The following is a 20,363-nucleotide window of genomic DNA, read 5'->3' on the forward strand; positions in this document are numbered from 1 at the left end:
ATCAAAGACCAGTCTTCCCACCACTTCAGTCTTTTCGAGCATATAACTGTTTACCCTGAACTGCACTGGCGAAAAAGCTCTGAGTGTCTCGCATAGCACCTCATATAGTTGTCATTCAGCTCAGCACAAAAGCTATGCATTTGCTCTTTGGAGAGTTTTTAACAGGTTATTCATAACTACAGTGGCTCACAGAGTTGATGGGAAATAGGGAAAAGAGAGAGAGAAACTGATTTACAATAAGTCCTGTATAATATGGCTGTATGTAGTAAACTGGAATCCTTAGGAAAGCATTGTGTAAAAGCATGGATGCATATATTTTTTGTTATTCTATGATAAGCAGTTTAAATCATTTATTTTGGTTTTAATAAACTTCAGTATTTTAAAAACCCATTCATGTGATAAAATGATTCCTGATCCTCCAGCAATTCCAGATAAATATGACATTGTCTTGACCTGTTGAAAGTCTCAAGACAAATCCAAGTAGGCAATATTACCTCCTGTGATAGACTTGTAATTTCATTTAATCTCATTTTATAATTGAAGTGCCTTAACTTTGCTGTCTAGTTTTTCTGCGGTATTACATTATTGCTGGGAAAATGCATACCCAGCATCCGATTCTATTTAAATTAAATTCTAAGGTTTTTTTTTTCTGTTTCTATCTGCCTTATCCTAAATATTGACTTTTTAAATAATTCATCATGAGACAAAGTTTAGAGATCTTTGATTCTTCAGTTTCTGTGAGAAAACCTAATGTAAGAGATGTTCTTCACTATTTTAGTGAACTCCTAATTATTTATCAAGTGTTGGCCTTAGAAGTCTGGGATGAACTCATTATTCATTCTTGTCCTTTCTTGATGCCTCCTTTCTGTCTGATAATGAAACAGGTTAGAAAACTTTGCCTCTAAAAGCTTGCCTTTTAAAATTGAGCATTTTCAGGTTTGTCATTAGCAGATGTAAAAATAGTGTTTACCTTAACTCTAATAAAGGAAACAGATGCTTAACACAGTGTCCAGCAAATAATAGGCACTTACCAATGTTTAGTTTCTCTTTTACCTCTTAATGGGGATCAGACAGAGCCTGAACACATTTAATAAGTCATCTCTTTCCTTTCTTGGATTGTTCTTGAATTTTTATTCTTCTAGTGAAATTTATACAGTGGGAAAAGGTAGAAGAAGATTCTCAAAGCTCACAAGCAAAGAAACGCATCATCTAGCTAGCACAGGCTGAGCATCCCTAATCTGTAATGCTCCAGAATTCAAAACTCTTTGAGCGCAGGCATGACACTCAAAGGAAACATTCATTGGAGCATTTTGGATTTTGGATTTTTGGATTAGAGATGTATAACCATAAGTATAACACAAATACAGCATGTCATCAAATAGTGTGTTTTGTCATAAAATTGACAAGAAAAAGCATTGGCCAGGCTCAGCAGCTCACTCCTGTAATCCCAGCGCTTTGGGAGGCCAAGGCAGAAGGATTACTTAAGCCCAGGAGTTCAAGACCAGTTTGGTTAACACAAGGAGACCCCATGTTTACAAAAAATTTAAAAATTAGCCATGCATGGTGGTGCGCACCTGTGGTCCTAGCTACTTGGGAGGCTGAGGTGGGAGGATTGCTCAACTGGCATGTCTAAATTGTCCCAGTCTGAATGAGTGTAGGTGTGTCTGAGTGTGCCCTGCGATAGAATAGCATCCTGTCCATGGTGGGTTCCTGTCTTGTGCTCTGACCAGCTGTAACCTTGAACTGGGAAAAGCAAGTTGGAAAATGAATGAATGAATGAATACAAATTGTCGTAAAATAAAAATTTGTAAGATACTTAGTAATCATACAAAGGCACGACAGTTAAAGGATGCAGTATGAAACCGCTCAGCGAGCCTTCCTTCCGTCTTTGTCATTGTTTTAGAACTGCCTGGTGATAGGGTGTGCTCCTTACAATTTTCACTTTGCAAAACATTTATTCCTTGATTTAACCCACCACCTCTTCACCAAAAATTGGGTTAATAATTATCTTGTTTTTATGATTCTTTCTCAAATGTGACCAAACAGGGTGGCTTACGCCGTAATCCCAGCGCTTTGGGAGGCTGAGGCGGGTGGATCACCTGAGGTCAGGAGTTTGAGACCAGCCCAGCCAACATGGTGAAACCCCGTCTCACTGAAAATACAAAAATGAGCTGGGCATGGTAGCGGGCATCTGTATTCCTAGCTACTCGGGAGGCTGAGGCAGGAGAATCACTTGAACCCAGCAGGAGGAGGTTGCAGTGAGCCGAGATTGTGCCATTGCACTACAGCCTGGGTGACAAGAGCAAAACTCCACCTGAAAAAGTAGTGATAATCTTTCTGAATTGTATGTATAGCTCACATTTTATTTCAGTGCCTAATATTTGAAGTGTTTAGGGTCATATTTAGAAATCTGATGATGTTTTTATGACCAGATAAATGCCATAGGGATTTAACTCTTGTTTATATCAATTAGCCTGTGGTAAAACTGGTTTTGTTTTATGTTGTTTTGCTTAACGTCACAGTTTCCAAGAACCTATAAATGATGTTAAGTGAGGACTTACTGTATTCTAAAATCTGAAAAAGTCCAAAATCTCAAATGCTTCTGGTTCCAAGTATTTCAGATAAACATATAAAACCAAAGCAAGATGCAGAATTGGTGAGATGAAGCCAACTGTTTCTCCAAAGGCTTCATACAGCCATGTAAGTTGCTAGATTTTCAGATGTGCTTTCATCTTAGTAATCCCATGTATAGTCACAGGAGAGACACATTTTTGTTAGATTGTTGGCCAACTTCCTTTTCAGTAATTGAAAGTAATCTTTTTTTAAAAACTTTATTTTACATTCGAAGGTACAGGTAAAGGATGTGTGGGTTTGTTATACAAATTATTGTATCACCCAGGTATTAAGCCTAGTATCCATTAGTTATTTTTTCTGAGCCTCTCCCTCCTCCCACTCTCACCCTTTGGTAGGCCCCAGTATGAGTTGTTCTCCTCTATGTGTCTACATGTATGTTTATTGTTTAGCTCCCATTTATAAGTGAGAACATGTGGTATTTGGTTTTCTGTTCCTGCACTGGTTTGCAAAGGATAATGGCCTCCAGCTTCATCAGTGTCCCCACATAGGACATGATCTCATTCCTTCTTATGGCTGCGTAGTATTCTGTGGTGTATATGTACCACATTTTCTTTATCCCATCTACCATTAATTGGCATTTAGGCTGATTCCATGTCTTTGCTAGTGTCTTTATAATAGAGTGATTGACACTCCTTTGGGTATATACCCAGTAATGGGATTGCCGGGTCAAAAGGTATGTCTGTCTCTAGGTCTTTGAAAAATCACCACACTGTCTTCCATAATGGTTGATACTCCCACCAACAGTGTAAAAACGTTCCTTTTTCTCCACAACCTTGCCAGCATCCTTTTTTTTTTTTTTTGCTTTTTAATAATAGTCATTCTGACTGGTATGAGATGGTATCTCATTGTGGTTTTGATTTGCATTTCTCTAATGATCAGTGATATATGTCTTCTTTTGAGAAATGTTTGTTCATGTCCTTTGCCCTCTTTCTAATGGGGTTGTTTTCTTGTAAATTTAAGTTCCTTATAGATGCTGGATATTAGATCTTTGTCAGATTCATAGGTTGTAGAATTTTTCTCCCTTTCTGTAAATTGTCTGTTTACTCAATAGTTTTTTTTATTTTTTAGTGGTTTTTTTGTTTTTGATTTTTGCTGTGTAGAAGCTCTTTAATTGGATCCCATTTGTCAAATTTTGCTTTTGTTGGAATTGCTTTGGGCATCTTCATCATGAAATTTTTGCCCATGGCTATGTACTGAATGGTATTGTCTAGGTTTTCTTCTAGGTTTTTTGTAGTTTGGGGTTTTACATTTAAGTCTTTAATCCGTCTTGAGTTAATTTTTGTATAAGATGTAAGGAAGGGGTCTAGTTTCAGTTTTCTACATATGGCTAGCCAGTTCTCCCAGCACCATTGTTAAACAGGGAATCCATTCCCCATGCTTGTTTTTTTGTCAGGTTTGTCAAAGATGATGATTGTAGGTGTGTAGTCTTATTTCTGGGTTCCCTATTCTGTTCCCAGTCTATGTGTGAAAGAATCTTTTATCTATTTCTAGTTTGTTTTTTACTCTCTCAGGGTGTCAGTTTGCCAGCCTCCTTTGGCTTTAAATTTGAGGCTTCCATCCTTATATACATTAATAATAGGATTTGAAAATAAAGAGTTCATCTTGACTAATCAAGGACAGAACTTATCTTGTGATAGCAGACTGATTGATACTTGCTTTTGTGGTACTACACAGCTAGTTGAGGGGCGGTTGATATTTTTATTCTTGTATTTTAATGTGTTTCAACATAGAAGTGCCTTCTGAATAAGAATGACAAGCGGGCATATCTCTTTCTTTGCTAATTAGGCTAGGCATTGCTTCCTTCCTTGAGCCTTATATAGAAGACTCATTTATTCATTCCATTGGGATACATGCCTCTCACCCTGCCCCCAACATCCCTCCAGTGTTAGTGTACAAAGGATGGGCCACCATAGAACATAGTGTTTTTATAAATGCCTAAGGACCCTCTGACTTTATCAGAAGAATTACCCTTTATTTTAACTTTTCTGCACACAAGTAGTTCTACTCTGTGAAGGGTAAAGGAACAGTCTGTTGAGTGAATACTTTTATATTTGGCCATACTGTGGCTCCAATGTCAATTTACACTTCCTGGTTAATTGTGTTGCTGGTATTTATTTCTGCCCTGTTGAAAAACTGATAGAGCCTCTATGCTGTAATAATGATTGATGCGCAATGTTAATTAATAATGAATGGTAAAGAATAATAGGCAGTGTTTTTAAATAATCTCTCTTTAAACACATTGTTCCAATTTCATTTTAAACTTTAAACCAGAGTCTTCACACTCATGAATTTAACAGACTTTAAATGTTTTGCTTCTCTGCCTCTACTTTTTAAGTGCTCTTTGACTCTAGGAATTGAGTCCTCATAAATTGGAAGACTGAATCCTGAGATATTGCTGTACCTTTGTGTCCTTAAGATCTGGCTCTGCCCTGATAGCAAAACAAGATTTCTTCCTTTTCTCTCTTTCTATGAGTCCTCTAAAAATCCCTGGGAATCTCAATTTGGCACAGCCTCAAATTTAGTTTAAAGTAATCTACTTCTACAGCTAGCCACTAATCTTTGCCTAGCCAGAGATTTATAATTCAGTCACAGAGTTCTGGTTCATTGACTTGTTTTCATTACTTTATTGAACTCAACTATTTTTAATACAGGCTGAGCACCCTAATCTGAAAATGCAAAGTCTGAAATGCTCCAGAATTCAAAACTTTTTGACCACTAATGTGACACTCAAAGGAAATGTTCATTGAAGCATTTCACATTTCACATTAGGAATGCTCAACCATAAGTATAATGCACGTATTCAAAAATCCAAAAATATTTGAAATCTGAAACACTTCTGGTTCCAAGCATTTCTGATAAGGGATATTCAACCTGTATAGAAGACAAACAAATAGATTATTTTCCATGTATGGAAGTTTAAACCAATAAAGACAGGGCTTCTAATATATTTAAAAGACTCTGTTACCATCTCAAAATACCAAATTTTAAATTCACAACCAAAGCACTTTGGCAGGTCTAAAAAATGGCTGGGAGAATAAGGATTGAAAGCTTCTGCAGGGTAACAAGGATTCTAGAAGAGTTTGATTATGGGTAGACCTGGTAGATTCACTAAATGTTCTACCACATTTAACCACACTTGTTACAGATTACCATTAAAACATAAGAATTATTTACTTGGGACAAGATGGATTTTGAGATGTGTGCACAAATGCTTATCAGAACCATATTTACCATAAAATGACGAAGTTAAGATTGTTAATGTAATTTCTTGGAAGGGGGAGTTTTCACACTTTTGTAGTCCATACACATCTTGAAATTATTCACACTTTCTGATAAGTCTTAGAACCCCTCCTTATATTAATAGCTTACTTAGTTAACTCTCAGAGGGAACCAGCATTAAAACAGGGTTAAAAGTTCATACTAGTCCTTAGAATAACAACTATGCATATTTAGACAAGTTAAGATGAAAAAATGCTTTGTAGTTGGGTGTTCTTAGGGGAGGCTGCCTATTCATCTGGACCCAGGCCTGCGCAGCAGCATTTGCCTCAGTAACTTGCTACTGGCCAATGTCCAGCCTCTCCTTTGCATATTCAGAAACTCAGTTTAATCAGTATACTAGAGTTGATAGACAGGGAGTGCTAACTGGAACTAACAGGCTCCTAAGACACTGGTACATTGGAGAATGTCAGTTTATTAATTTACAATGAAAAACATAACTGCCAGAAGGCCCAGATACTCCTGCGAGCCTGACCAGCTCGTTGTTTCCCTGTAGACAATCCACATGGGAAGCCAAATTATAATCAGAAGATTGCTTGGTGAGTAAGGAGTTGGAACAAAAGAAGTTTTATAATTTGAATGTTTAATGGCACCAAGCTAAGATAGCCTGATTCATTTTAGCCTTGCCATGGGGTAGTAATTCTCAAAATCCATTGGTTGAGACTCCCTTTCTCCTGGATGATGCTTGAATGGGTACTGTCTTCATTTTCCTTGTAAGATTGTTTCTTTGTATTTCTATTTTAATAGACACATTTGGTCTCAAAAAGTTAATATATGCAGTCAAGTTATATAGAAAGATATTTCTGACCTTGGAATCCATTTCTTTGGAAGAGAATCCATTTATTTCTCTTCTGATCCAAATTGATGACATATTTATTTCCCAATTCTCTAGGAAGCATCTCACTATTATCTTCACGTGATTAATGTAGGGACTGTCTTTGTTATTAATCTAGAACTCCCCGCTTACCCCAGCTTTGAAAAATAATCTATATTCTTTTCCCAAAGCTGTCATAACAAATTACCACAAACTGGGTGACTTAAAACAACAGAAATTTATTCTTTCACATTTCTGGAGGCTAGAAGTCCAAAATCAAGGTGTTGACAGGCTAGTTACTTTTGGACGTTCTGAAGGAGAATCTGTTTCTTGTCTCTCTCCCAGCTTCTGATGGTTGCCAGCAATCCTTACTGTTCATTGGCTTGCAGCTACCATCATTCCAGCCTCTGCCTCTGTGATCAGATGGCATTCTACCTGTTTGTGTCCGAATTTTTCTCTTTTTTTAAGGATACCAATCATGCTAGATTTAGGACCTACCCTAATTCAATATGACCTCATCTTAACTTGATTACATCTGCAAAGGCCCTGTTTCCAAATAAGGTCACATTTACAGATACCAGGTAGACACGAATTTTGGGAAGACACTATTCAACTCAGTGTACAACCTTAAAGAGCTTAGGAAAAATATGGCTTGACTCGTGACCATACTCTGTTGCCCAGGCTGGAGTGCAGTGCGGTGATCTCGGCTCATTGCAACCTCCACCTCCCAGGTTCAAGCGATTATCATGCCCCAGCCTCCCAGACAGCTGGGATTATAGGCATGTGCCACCATGCCCAATTAATTTTTGCATTTTTAGTAGAGACAGGGTTTCACCATGCTTGGCCAGGCTGGTCTCGAACTCCTGGCCTCAAGTGATCTGCCTGCCTCGGGCTCCCAAAGTGGTTGGGTTATAGTGTGAGCCACCACGCCCAGCCTTATTTTTCTTTTTATTGTAATCTTTTACCCAGTTACAATGCATCCTGTTTTTGTCTCTGGCTGCATATTCGTCCACTGAGTAGATGATTTTCTTTTTTTGAACTTTTAGGTTCAGGGGTACGTTTGCAGGTTTGTTATATAGGTAAAATCATGTCATGGGGGTTTGTTGTACAGATTATTCCATCACCCAGGTACTCAGCCTAGTAACCATTTCCTGATACATTTAGCAATCTTCTTTTATATTATAAATACAAGTAAGTTTTAATCTAATTTGCATGTAGCTTTTTTCATATTTTGTATCATATAAAAATGGAATCATAGAGTAGAAAATACTCTGCCAGGCGCAGTACCTAACGACTGTAATTCCAGCACTTTGGGAGGCCGAGGCAGGCAGATCATCTGAGGTCAGGAGTTTGAGACCAGCCTGGCCAACGTGGTGAAACCCCATCTCTACTAAAAATACAAAAATTAGCTGGGCATGGTGGCACACACCTGTAATCCCAGCTACTTGGGAGGCTGAGGCAGGAGAATCGCTAGAACCCGGGAGGTGGAGGTTGCAGTGAGCTGAGATCGTGCCATTGCACTCCAGCCTGGGAGACAAGAACGAAACTCCAGCTCAAAAAAAAAAAAAAAAAAAAAAGATACTCATTTGTGTCTGGCTTCTTTTGCTCAACATTATGTTTGTGAGATTCATTCATATTTGTTAGTGTAGTTGTAGATTATTTGTTCTCTCTGCTGTATACTATTCCATTATGTAAATATACCATAATTTATCCATTCTACTGCTGATGGTATTTGCATTCATTCCAGTTGGGGGCCATTACAAATAGTGTTGTTGTGAGCATAATTGTAGATGTCTTTTGAGGGCCATAAGCACTCATTTCTGTTGGGTATATACCTAGAGTGGAATTACTTGGTCTTTGATGGAAGACATAACATTGCTTAAAAATAAGCTGTTTTTGAAGAAGTACACTATCACCTCAGGAGTCAGAGGCCTTAGCACAGTGGTTCTTAATCATTGGTGTGCATCAGAATCACTAGTGGAGCAACAGCAGAGATACTGATGAAGTGCATCTGGAGTTGAGCCCTGCATCTGTATTTTTCAAAAGCTCTGCAGATGATTGTGCACATCGTAGGTTGAAAACCACCTTCTCGGCCAGGCACGGTGGCTCACACCTGTAATCCCAGCACTTTGGGAGGCCAAGGCAGGTGGATCACCGGAGGTCAGGAGTTCGAGGCCAGCCTGGCCAACATGGTGAAACCCCATCTCTACTAAAAATACAAAATTAGCCATGTGTGGTGGTGCATGCCTGTAATCCCAGCTCCTTGGGAGGCGGAGGTTGCAGTGAGCCAAGATCACACCATTGCACTTTAGCCTGGGCAACAAGAGTGCAAAAAAAAAAAAAAAAAAAAGAAAACCACCTTCTCGGAGTGAGACTTCGTTTGGTAGTGTTACCAGGGAGAGTGACAGATAGTGATTGTAAAAGAAAAAGGCTTTTAATTTTTGTGTTTAGCTTAGTTTTAAGTTTTATTAAAATTTTGGTTTTTAAATTAAAAGCAAACATTTTGGCTATTAAAATGATCATGCTGTTGACATTTACTATCATATCTGAAAAATTTTAATTCACAATTTTAAAACATTTTATTATGGAAAATCTCAGATACAGAAGCAGAGGGAATAATATAATGAAGCCATTATTGTTCCCAGCTTCCACAGTTAACACATGACCAATCTTGTCTATACTTAACCTCTCCAATATTTAAAATCAAGCCTATACATACCATTTCACCTATAAATATTCATTATGTATTTCTAAAAAATAAAACCTCTTTAAAAAATACTACCATATCATTATTAAACCCCCCAAAACGAACATTGGCTCCTTATTGTCATCAAATGGCCTATCAGTATTCAATTTTTTTTTTCTTTTTACTATTTATTTGAAGCAGGATCCAAAGGCGGGCCATCCATTTGCGATTGACATATCTCTCTTTTTTTTTTTTTTTTTTTTTTTTTGAGATAGAATCTCAACTCTGTTGCCCAGGCTGGAGTGCAGTGGCGCGATCTTGGCTCACTGCAACCTCTGTCTCCCAGGTTCAAGTGATTCTTATGCGTCAGCCTCCCGAGTAGCTGGGATCACAGGCGCCCGCCACCATGCCTGGCTAATTTTTATATTTTTTGTAGAGACAGGGTTTCACCATGTTGGCCAGGCTGGTCTCAAACTCCTGACCTCAAGTGATCCGCCTGCCTCGGCCCTCCTCGGCTTCCCAAAGTCCTGCGATTTTGAGCCACCAAGCCCAGCCACAATTGACATATCTTTTAAGTTCCTCTTTAAAGTAGGGCTTGCATTCCTCTTTTTTTTCTTGCTGTTTTATTCTTGAGGAAGAAACCAGGTTGGTGTCTGTCAAGTTGGTCCTGTAGGGCTTCTCAGTCTCGATTTTGCATTCCTGTGGTGTCATTCATATTAATGTGTGTGGTTGCAGATAGTTTATGTTTCCATAATGAGACGTTTACCCTCATAAATGACTTGGTTATCCACCAGACCTTACGTTAACGTCTCTTCAGTCTTTTTGGTCATCTGAAGCTCATTCTATAGTACATGATGCAGAAGGTGCCCACAGGTGCATTATTCTCATATTCCACGAAAGTACATGATTATGAAGATTAGTTTGATTGTTTATAAAATCCATGACTTACATTTTCTTTCTTTGCATACCTTAGTTACTCTGTGGACTTCTGGAAAAAAGCATTGCTGTCACAAAATCTGATGACAATCTGATTTTCTTTTTCCTACTTGCGATTTGGTCTTTTTTAAAAATGTGGGTGATCAAATTATTTTTTCCCTTTTCTTTAGAGGGTCAGTGTTCCTAGATACACAGGATACCCTTTCAATACGTAGTTTCAAGCTGTCTTTTATTTTAGGAGAGTTCTTTTGAGTTGTTTTTGGTATTTGTTCTGTATTACTGCTTTGGTTTTCTTCTTCAGGACCTGCCATTGTAGATGTACTTTTGCTGATCTTCTTTATCACTTTTTTTTTTTAGATCACCGTATCTCTTCTTTTAAAATAAGTTTCTTTTTAAATAACAGTTTTATTGAGCAAAATCCTTATACCATGAAATTCACCCTTTTAAAGTATACAATTCAGTGGTTCTTAGTACATTCACAGAGGCACGCATTATTGCCAGTATCTAATTTTAGAACATTTTCAAATTTTAGAAACATTATACCCATTAGCAGTCACTCCGCATTCTCCCCTACCCCCACAGCTCCTGGAAACCACTAATCAATTTACTTTCTATCTCTTTGGGTCTGCCTGTTATGGACAGTTCATGGACATTTCATGGAATCATGCAGTTGTGTACTGGCTTCTCTCACTTTGCATAATGTTTTCAAGGGTCATCCTTCATATTGATACTTCTTGTATCAATGTATTGTTCCTTTTATAGCTGAATGATACCCCATTGTATAGGTATACCACTTTTTGTTTATCCATTCATCAGATGAACACTTCAGTTGCTTCTGCTTTTTGGCTATTATGAATAATGCTGCTGTGAATGTGCAAGTTTTTATTTCTCTCGGGTATATACCTAGGAGTGGGATTGTTGGGTCACATGGTAACTAATTAGCATTTTGAGGAGCTGCCAAGCTGTTTTTCAAGTGGCAGCACCATTTTACATTCCCCAGCAAGGTATGAAGGTTCTGATTTCCTGTATCTTCACCAACATTTGTTACTTTTTTATTCTAGCTATCCTAGTGGTATGAAGTGATACCTCATTGTGGTTTTGATTTGCATTCCTCTCACGACTAATGATGTTGAGCATCTTTTCATGTACTTATAGGCTATTGTAAGCACTGTGGACACAGTGATGTATCAGATACATGGTTTGCAAATATTTTCTCCCATTGTGTAGGTTCTCTTTTCACTTTCTTGATATCATTTGAAGCCCAAAAGTATTTAATTTTGATGTAGCTCATTTTACCTACTTTTTCTTTTGTCACTGTGCTCTTGGCTTCTCAACTGAGAAATCATTGCTGAGTTCAAGGTCACAAAGATTTACTTGTATGCTTCCTTTAAGAGTTTCATAGTTTGGCCAGGCACAGTGGCTCACGCTTGTAATCCTAGCACTTTGGGAGGCCGAAGTGGGTGGATCACCTGAGGTCAGGAGTTCAAGACCAGCCTGGCCAACATGGTGAATCCCCTTCTCTACTAAAAATACAAAAATTAGCTGAGCTTGGTGGTACATGCCTGTAATCCCAGCTACTTGGGAGGCTGAGGCAGGAGAATCGCTTGAACCCAGTGAGCTGAGATCACGCCACTGCACTCCAGCCTGGGCGACAGAGCGAGACGCAGTCTCAGAAAAAAAAAAAAAAAAAAGTTTCATAGTTTTACTTTCTATTTAGATCTGTGATACATTTAATTTTTCTATATGATGTAAGGAAGGAGGGATCCAGCTTTTTTTTTTTTATTTTTTTATTTTTTTGAGACAAGGTCTCACTCCCATCGCCTAGGCTGGAGTGCAGTGGCGTGATCTCAGCTCACTGCAGCCTTGACATCCTGGGCTCAAACCATCCACCCATCTCAGCCCCCCAGGTAGCTGAGACTATAGGTGCATGCCGCCATGCTCAGCTAATTTTTGTATTTTTTGTGGAGACGGGGTTTTGCCATGTTGCCAAGCTGGTCTCAAACTCCTGAGCTCATGTGATCCACCCACCTCGGCTTCTCAAAGTGCTGGGATTACAGGCATGAGCCATGGCACCTGGGCCAGCTTTATTCTTCTGCATATGTATATCTAGTTTTCCCAGCACCATTTCTTGAAAAGACTATTCCTTTCCTATCTGATTTTCTTGACACCACAATAACTTTTATGGAATCTGACTGAGATCCTTTTCTTTGCTATTGTCTACTAGCGAAATGAATTTTTGTATACTTTTAGGAGGGAGGGAATGGGCAAGGATAACTTTCCTAGTTCATTTTCTAGGTTAAAGCTCTCTCTTCTCTGGCTTTTGCAAAGTGAGAATACATGTACCTTGTGCTTTCTGAGATGTGCCTTTTCTGCATCTCTCCACCACTTCTATCTGAACTTACTGCTTTGTCTCTTTTGTCTGGCATTCTACAACTCGGATTCTACTCCCAGCAGTTTCTCTTCTGTGAGACTTTGTCTTGGAAAGGAACTTTGATTTGTTAATTTTGAGAGTTTATAGCACCTAGACTGTACTGTGAGAACTTACTTATACTGCACTGTAGTCTGCTTGCATTTACAGTTGACCCTTGAATAATGCAGGGGTTAGGGGTGCCAACGCCCATCCCAGCAGTTCAAAATCCACATATAACTTCTGACTTCCAAAAAACTTTACTAATAGCCTACTGCTGACCAGAAACCTTTCTGACAACATAAACTGTTGATTAATACATATTTTTTATATGTATTATGTACTGTCATCTTAAGGGCAAGCTAAAGAAATGAAGATGTTAAGAAAATCATAAAGAAGAGAAAATATATTTACTATGCATTAAGTGGATGTGGATCATCATAAAGGTCTTCATCCTTATCATCTTCACAGTTGAGTAGGCTGAGGAGGAAAAGAAAGAGGAAGGGTTGGTTGTGCTGTCCCAGGGGTGGCAGAGGCAGAAGAAAATATGAGTATAAGTGGATCTGTGCAGTTCAAACCTGTATTGTTCAAGGGTCAAATGTATTTATAAATGGAATTGTGCCAAACTGCCTCCTAGTTTTTGCTGCTGTTCTCAGATTAGCCCACCACACTGTCCAGTGAGCATCTGCTGTGACTGTGAGGTTCTGTTCTCCACCTGTCAGAAGTTCTCATGCCTTCCTTCATCTTCTTCCCACACAGATACTGATACCATACAAGTCTTGTAGTTGTGAGAGGTTTGTTTCCACCTGATTTTATTTGGAAGTTTGTCTCCTGATTCTGCTGTAGATGCTGCCTGTGAATCTTTGCTCTTCCTGCCCTCATTGCTTTATCTGAGTTTATGGGGCGATCTAAAGGAGATTTAAAAAGTACAATGCTATTGCTGTTATCTTCCCAGAATCTTCTCATTGACAAATGTTTTTGAAGCATATTCTATTTTTTTTTAAACAGTATGGCATCTACAAGTTAAAAAGAAAATGCAATCAATAGTTGATTCTTAGTTTACAATACCAGGTAATTCTGTAGTGAAACAAATTATAGGAACTTTTTCTAGGCTGAGTTAAATATCATAAAATGTTATCATACCTGTTGAATGTATGTCATTTTTTTTCCAGTGATAAGTAGTTTAATGATTTGTATGTCATATATGGACCATGCTAAGAATCAACTTTTCTCTTTCAGAATAACAAGCCTTTGTATTCATTTGAAGATAATGCAGACTATGTTTATGATGTTATGTGGTCACCTACCCACCCAGCCCTGTTTGCCTGTGTGGATGGCATGGGGAGATTGGATTTGTGGAATCTCAATAATGACACAGAGGTGAGCAGGAAAATAACAAAAATTGCATTGAAAAATAGAAAATTGGATATTTATTGAATAATTTGTGAAATTCCTTTTATTCCAAAGAATGTAAAAAGGCTCTGTGATTGTAGATTCATCACAAAGAACTCAAATAAGCTTTGTACCCTAAATAATAAACAGCATGCTGCAAAGAACTGAAGGGAGAAATAATGTTGCCAGGAGCACTGGGGCATTTCCTTTTACTTCTGAAAAGCACTGTCATGTCTCTAATGTCCTGGCAAAGTCTCATTCATAAGATAACTGGGATGTTTTTCATTCATAGGCTAGAAAGCAGATAGTTTCAGACTGTTGAAGTATGTTAACCTTAATTCTGAATTTCTAAATTATCTCTTAGCCTTGATAGCATTGTATATCATCCATAAACATTCATCTTAGCCTGATTTGTTTGAAGGAAGGAAAAATGTATTTTGATTTTTGATGAGTTTTTTTCCATGAAGGATTGAAAACAGAGTGTTACTATAAAATGAATATAGAAACTATCAAATTTCCTAATTGCTGTACTAAAATCACTTATTAGCAATTAAATTTAATTGCAACTCTTATTTATTTTTAGTCACATGTATTTTTACCAGCTTAGAGAAGCTTAAAAATATTCTTAGAATTCTGTTCTATATTGCTGTTGGTAATATAATTAATATTAGCATTTCTATCAATAACAATTGTTGAGAGAGAGTCAACTCAGATCTCCCACATCTCTTCCTAGTTAGCTAGAATGGTACCAATTCTGTTTTCTTAATTTGGATTTTAGTCTTAGAGATTTGAGGTTACAATTAAATGTGGATTGAAATTTAATATTTCTTTATAACAATTTTGGTATTCTGTGTATGGGGTTAAATTATTTGGGGATGACTAATACAAATTAGAAGGATTTTTTGTCAAATTTCAAAATTGTTTTAAAATTTTATCATACTTTTAGTCTGAATTCAAACACTGAATGTTTGCTCCATGTGTAGCAAATAAAACTCTTCTTCCTTAGCAAAGAAGAGACACAGTCACATTCCAGGGAGCTGGTGCCATTGTGTTGGTGCCATCATCCTGGCTCTCTCCAGCTAGCTCATGGAACAAGAGGCTTTAGACTGACTCATACTGCACCTTCAGTATGAACTGTTTCTAGGAACAGTGAGTCAAATACAGGTTTCAGCTGATAGAGATACATGCTGCACAAGTGATTCCTGTCCTCTACAACTGAACCATAATCTGCTTATGAGGGCTTTTGAAGTGTTTTCTTTTTAAATGGGTTTTGGCCATGTGTTTTCAAACAGCTTGACTTCTTAAAGACATTAAAACAACAAAAAAGGATTCTTTATTCAAGAGAAGACCTTTCAAAATAATGTGTCTAGTCTTCTGAGAATTTTTTATACAAAGACTTATTTTCCCAAACCATTTTCAAGGATTGACTATAATGTCATTCATAATATATCACTGAAGAAGAAGAAAGTTGGGGAAATTCTTATCTGTTTTCATCTTTGTTTTTAAAAATGTAGCCAGATTGAGAGAAGAATTACTGTTTTACATGTTTATAGAAATCTTGATGAAACTTTTAACACTGTCCTTTATTTTAAATGACTTTAGGTACCAACTGCCAGCATTTCTGTGGAGGGTAATCCTGCTCTTAATCGTGTGAGATGGACCCATTCTGGCAGAGAGATTGCTGTGGGTGATTCTGAAGGACAGATTGTTATATATGATGTGGGAGAGGTATGGGACTCCCTGCCTATAATTTTGACACATCTATTTAGTTGCATTGTAGTAAAGGCATCTTTGTGGCTAACCCTAGGCTTTGAGGTTTATGAGTTGTATAAACTATATGGTTGTAAAGATAAAACTTACTTCCTACCACAGAAGCAACTCTTGAAACATTTTCTTTCTAAACCGAATGGTCTGTGTCCCATGCAACAGATTTTGAGGGTAATACAATAAATACATTGAAAGTACCTTGTTTCTTGAAGCATGCATTGCTGGAAATTAGAAATTCTTCGGGGAGAAGTTTGGAGTTATAGGTGGACTTTGGGGTTTTATTGATATTGAAATAAGATTTATTTTTCTGTATTCATTAATTTGGGCCAGGTAGTAGAAACCAAAAGTAGTATCTTTTGAGAACCATCTGTGACTTCATGAAATGTGCATCTTGATTCTTAAGCCTTGATGCAAAGCCACAGTAATGGAATCCAATAGGATGAGCTCTCTCATCTTTGCTGCTCTGATTGGCTGAACACAAAGCCCAGGATGGATTTCCTCTTTTTTAACCCTGGCTAGGGGTTAAAAAAGTGACCTTAGTCACTTTCCTTTGCTATGCCTCATGATTTCTCTCCTCTCTGGATATCCCATGGCCTCTAGCAATTGGATCTGGTGGGAGGTAGATTTAATCATTTACAGCAGCCAATTAAACTATCTGCACAAATGGAAATGTTCTGTACCTGCACTAATATGGTAGCGTCTAGCCACATATGGCTATTGAACACTTTAAGTGTTGCTACTACAACTGCGTAACTGAATGTTTAATTTTAATTAATTTAAATGTAAATAGTCACATGTGGCCAGTAGCTACCCTACTGGATAGTGTAGATTTATAAACAGGCACAGCCATTTGCCACAGTGAGTGGTTTGTGCCCTAACATGACAGTGTCAGACTCCTATGATATTATAATGGCAGTTATCAAAAATATTTGTTATTGGGGCCGGGCACAGTGGCTCACACCGGTAATCCCAGCACTTTGGGAGGATGAGGTGGGTGGATCACCTGAGGTCAGGAGTTCGAGACCAGCCTGGCCAACATGGCAAAACCCCATCTCTACTAAAAATACAAAAATTAGCCAGGCGTGGTGGCACATGCCTGTAATCCCAGCTACTCGGGAGGCTGAGGCAGGAGAATCACTTGAACCTGGGAGGCAGAGGTTACAGTGAGCCAAGATAGTGCCACTGCACTCCAGCGTGGGCAACAGAGTGGGACTGTCTCAAAAAAAAAAATTTTATATATATATATGTATGTTATTGGGCTGCCTCTGAAGTAAAGCATCACAAGGCTCTTTTGCCACCAGTGCAACACTAAAGCGGTAAATAGTAGCACAGCTTTTGATGAAGGAGTTAAGGTATCAAGAAAGACTACCTTATGTTCCAAACAAAAATACTTACAAGAAACCAGCCCCCTTATGAACCATGCTTCAAACACTTTCTTACTAGGAATTGTGCAAGAATACAGTAAAAAAAAATTTTAAGGAATTCCTCTCCCACAAAATCCATGAGATGGTGCATAGGAGTTATATTTACAAAGCATCATTGTTATTCTCTCTTGCATTGGTGGTGATAATAGCCAAGTCATTTCTGAGGCTGTCACAACACACTTCACAAACACCGTCTTTTGTTTTGAAATGTTGTGAATCATTGTTATAGTCCCTGTAATTATGGAAAGGCCATTCAGGTCAATTATTACTTTTTAACAGAAAAATTATTTGAAAACAAACTGAATAATAGTGGGCAAAATGATCTTTTATTTCATTGTATATAAAACATTGTCTTTCTTTTAACAGCAGATTGCTGTTCCCCGCAATGATGAATGGGCACGGTTTGGCCGAACACTTGCAGAAATTAATGCAAACCAAGCTGATGCAGAGGAGGAAGCAGCTACCCGAATACCTGCTTAGTTCCTGAAAAGGGGAGTGTAACTAGTGGATTTGGGAAACGTTCTTAAGTAGATCCTGAGACTATTTGCATGCTTCTATCTAAATGATAATTAAAAGGAAGTTTCATGGATTAAACCATGGGTTTAATGCAGCAAGGAAACTTACAATGTCCCTTTATATATAACATGCATCTTGTTTTGGATTTGTGTCATTTTTTAATATAGCTGATTGACTTCACAGAAAGCAGCTTTTTTGAATTCTAATACACAGGTGTATATTTGGTATTAGTTATTTTGAGTTCTTTTCAACTTATAACATTGTATACAGTTATTTCTAAAGCACAGATGAAATAAGTTCTGCATATTTTTAAATAATCACAGTTCCCTGTTATACAGATAATGTTCTCACTACCCATAATATGTAGGAACATTGTTTCTCCTTAGCCGTAGTATGCATACACCTATCCATGTTCATTCTGACATCCTTTGTTGTCTTTATAATTCATGTGGTAGTTACCTATAAATAAAAACAAATATGCGTTAACTTTTCAAATTTTCATTTTTACTCCTTACAACTTGAATTTTTCCATCTTTTATAAAATATATTTTTTCCATATCTTTCTTGAAGCTCCTATTGTGAGCAGCCATCTCAAATCCTATAGAGCTGCGTGCCCTAAATATACCATGTGGTATATACTATAGATCTCCCAGTGCATTATGAACTGATGTCTAGATAATCTGTTGGTGAAAAAATTTCTCCTAGGTTAACTTTTGCTTTACTACTTTATATTCTTTCCATCTAAGACATATTTCCTTTAAAGGATAAATAGAAAGCTGCCTATAATTTTCACTGATTAAGAACTATGTATGTGACCTCACTGAGAGTAAAATCTTTGAGAGAAATTGATTTCATGATTTCAGTAGCCATAAAGGCAAAGTGCTCAAATGGACCCATACTTTGGCATTAAAATCTACATCTTGAGATCTGTTGCCACAGCATTGTCTACAAGTCCAAAAGGTAGGTGACAAATATCTAAGAATCAGTATTGAAATCAGTGAATTTCAGGAATAGAGGAAAGGACTATGATCAGATCTTGATTTTATCTACTTTAAATTGTCTATTTATTTGATCCCAACCTTTTGTACTTCTGAAGTGTAACTGTCTTTTATTCAACAGAACATGAACTAGGAAGAGAGATTAGAAAACAGAATGTGAACACTTTTCTTTTAATAATTGTAACAAAGATTTGTTGGGAGAGAAATTTCCAAATAATGAGTAGTGTATAGCGTAAGGAATAACTGACCTGGAATTATTGGCCCCAAACTCTCATTCTTGGTGAAGCACCTATGAGAAGTGTGATTTTAGCCAAGTCTGTGCCTCATTCTTTATATATAGGAATTAAGTTTTGATTTAATGATTTCTGAATTTTCTTTCAGCTCTACTCAATTATGGGGTATCAGTATATGAAACAGAATATAGAAAAGTAGGCCATTCTTTACTTTTCTATATTCAGTTTCATAAATTAATACTCCATAATTGCCCATTATATACCAAAGACAACATCTCAAGTTATCTCATTGTAGCAGTGTCTGTGAGTCAAAACTTCAATTTTAGCAGAGTCACACTTTCTTTATATAGAAAAATTCATGTACTCACTACTCATGTAGTTACTGTATCTTTACCTTCAGTTTGTAAAAATGACTAAAAGTAGGGAAAACAAGTGTTAAAACATAGTGGACAAGAAAAGGTTGGAAATCATATGGCAAATCAGATGTTCCTCAGCTTCAAGGTGTTGTGTTTAGTTGTGAAAGAAAGAATAAAATATGTTTAAATGTTTCAGTTTTTGGGAATGACTTCTCCCCTTCTCCCCCAGAAAATTCGATGTATACCTTTGCCCATTCAACTTTAGTCTGTATTTTTAGGAACACACAAATTTACTTTAAGGAATTACCTTTAAAGTTGACTATATAATAGCAAAAGAGAAAGTATTGAGACTGTCAGTGTTGATAAAGCTTCTAGCAAGATTAGGTTGACTAGAAGTGCATCACAGTTCTTTATACTTTTAGAACTAAAAGCCTTATAATTTTGAAAAATATCCAGTTACAGAAATTGTACCTTATCAGTTATACTTTTTTTCTGAGTAAGAAAACAAGCTATAGCTTTCTGGTTAATTTCTTATTTTTTGTTGTATGGTTTTTGTCTTTTTGAATGGAACGTTAAAGTTTATTACCTTCATGTTAAGGAATATCCAGCTTCACAGACAATTAACTTGCAATAAATCTCTGAAATAATCATTTTTTGGTATTATTTAAACCAAATATGCATTGGTAGAAGCTTTCTTCCTGTTTACAGATCCAGTTCCCTATAAAGTTTAGAAAATCTCTTTGTATAAAATGTTGTTACAATAATGCTGAAATACTGCATCTCAAAGGAATGGATGACTTAAAATTTAGGAATGATTGGTCCTAGTCTTTCAGTGTTGTTAAAATGTTGTAGTCTGTTCTGTACTAGTGTGGATAGACGGTAATATCCACCCGTTGAACCATATGGAAAGACTTGAATGGATAA

At 37.2% G+C, this 20,363-nt stretch overlaps 1 protein-coding gene across 8 annotated transcripts in view; it reads left to right on the forward strand.

The window, feature by feature from the left end:
• DYNC1I2 (dynein cytoplasmic 1 intermediate chain 2) overlaps positions 1-18,338 on the forward strand; it is a 60,953-nt gene extending 42,615 nt beyond the window's left edge. For 4 of the 8 annotated variants that reach the window (XM_054477009.1, XM_054477002.1, XM_054477007.2 and 1 more), the window contains 3 exons: positions 13,993-14,133; positions 15,748-15,873; positions 17,703-18,338. In XM_054477009.1, the coding sequence (XP_054332984.1) occupies positions 13,993-14,133; positions 15,748-15,873; positions 17,703-17,816 (381 nt within the window). In that variant the 3' untranslated portion in view covers positions 17,817-18,338. The remainder of the gene's footprint in view (positions 1-13,992; positions 14,134-15,747; positions 15,874-17,702) is intronic. The other 4 variants (XM_054477011.2, XM_054477005.2, XM_054477010.2 and 1 more) reach the window with 1 other exon arrangement.
• The last annotated feature ends 2,025 nt before the right edge of the window (positions 18,339-20,363 follow it).

Source organism: Pongo pygmaeus, chromosome 11 (genome assembly GCF_028885625.2).
Source record: "Pongo pygmaeus isolate AG05252 chromosome 11, NHGRI_mPonPyg2-v2.0_pri, whole genome shotgun sequence".
Taxonomy (NCBI): domain Eukaryota; kingdom Metazoa; phylum Chordata; class Mammalia; order Primates; family Hominidae; genus Pongo; species Pongo pygmaeus.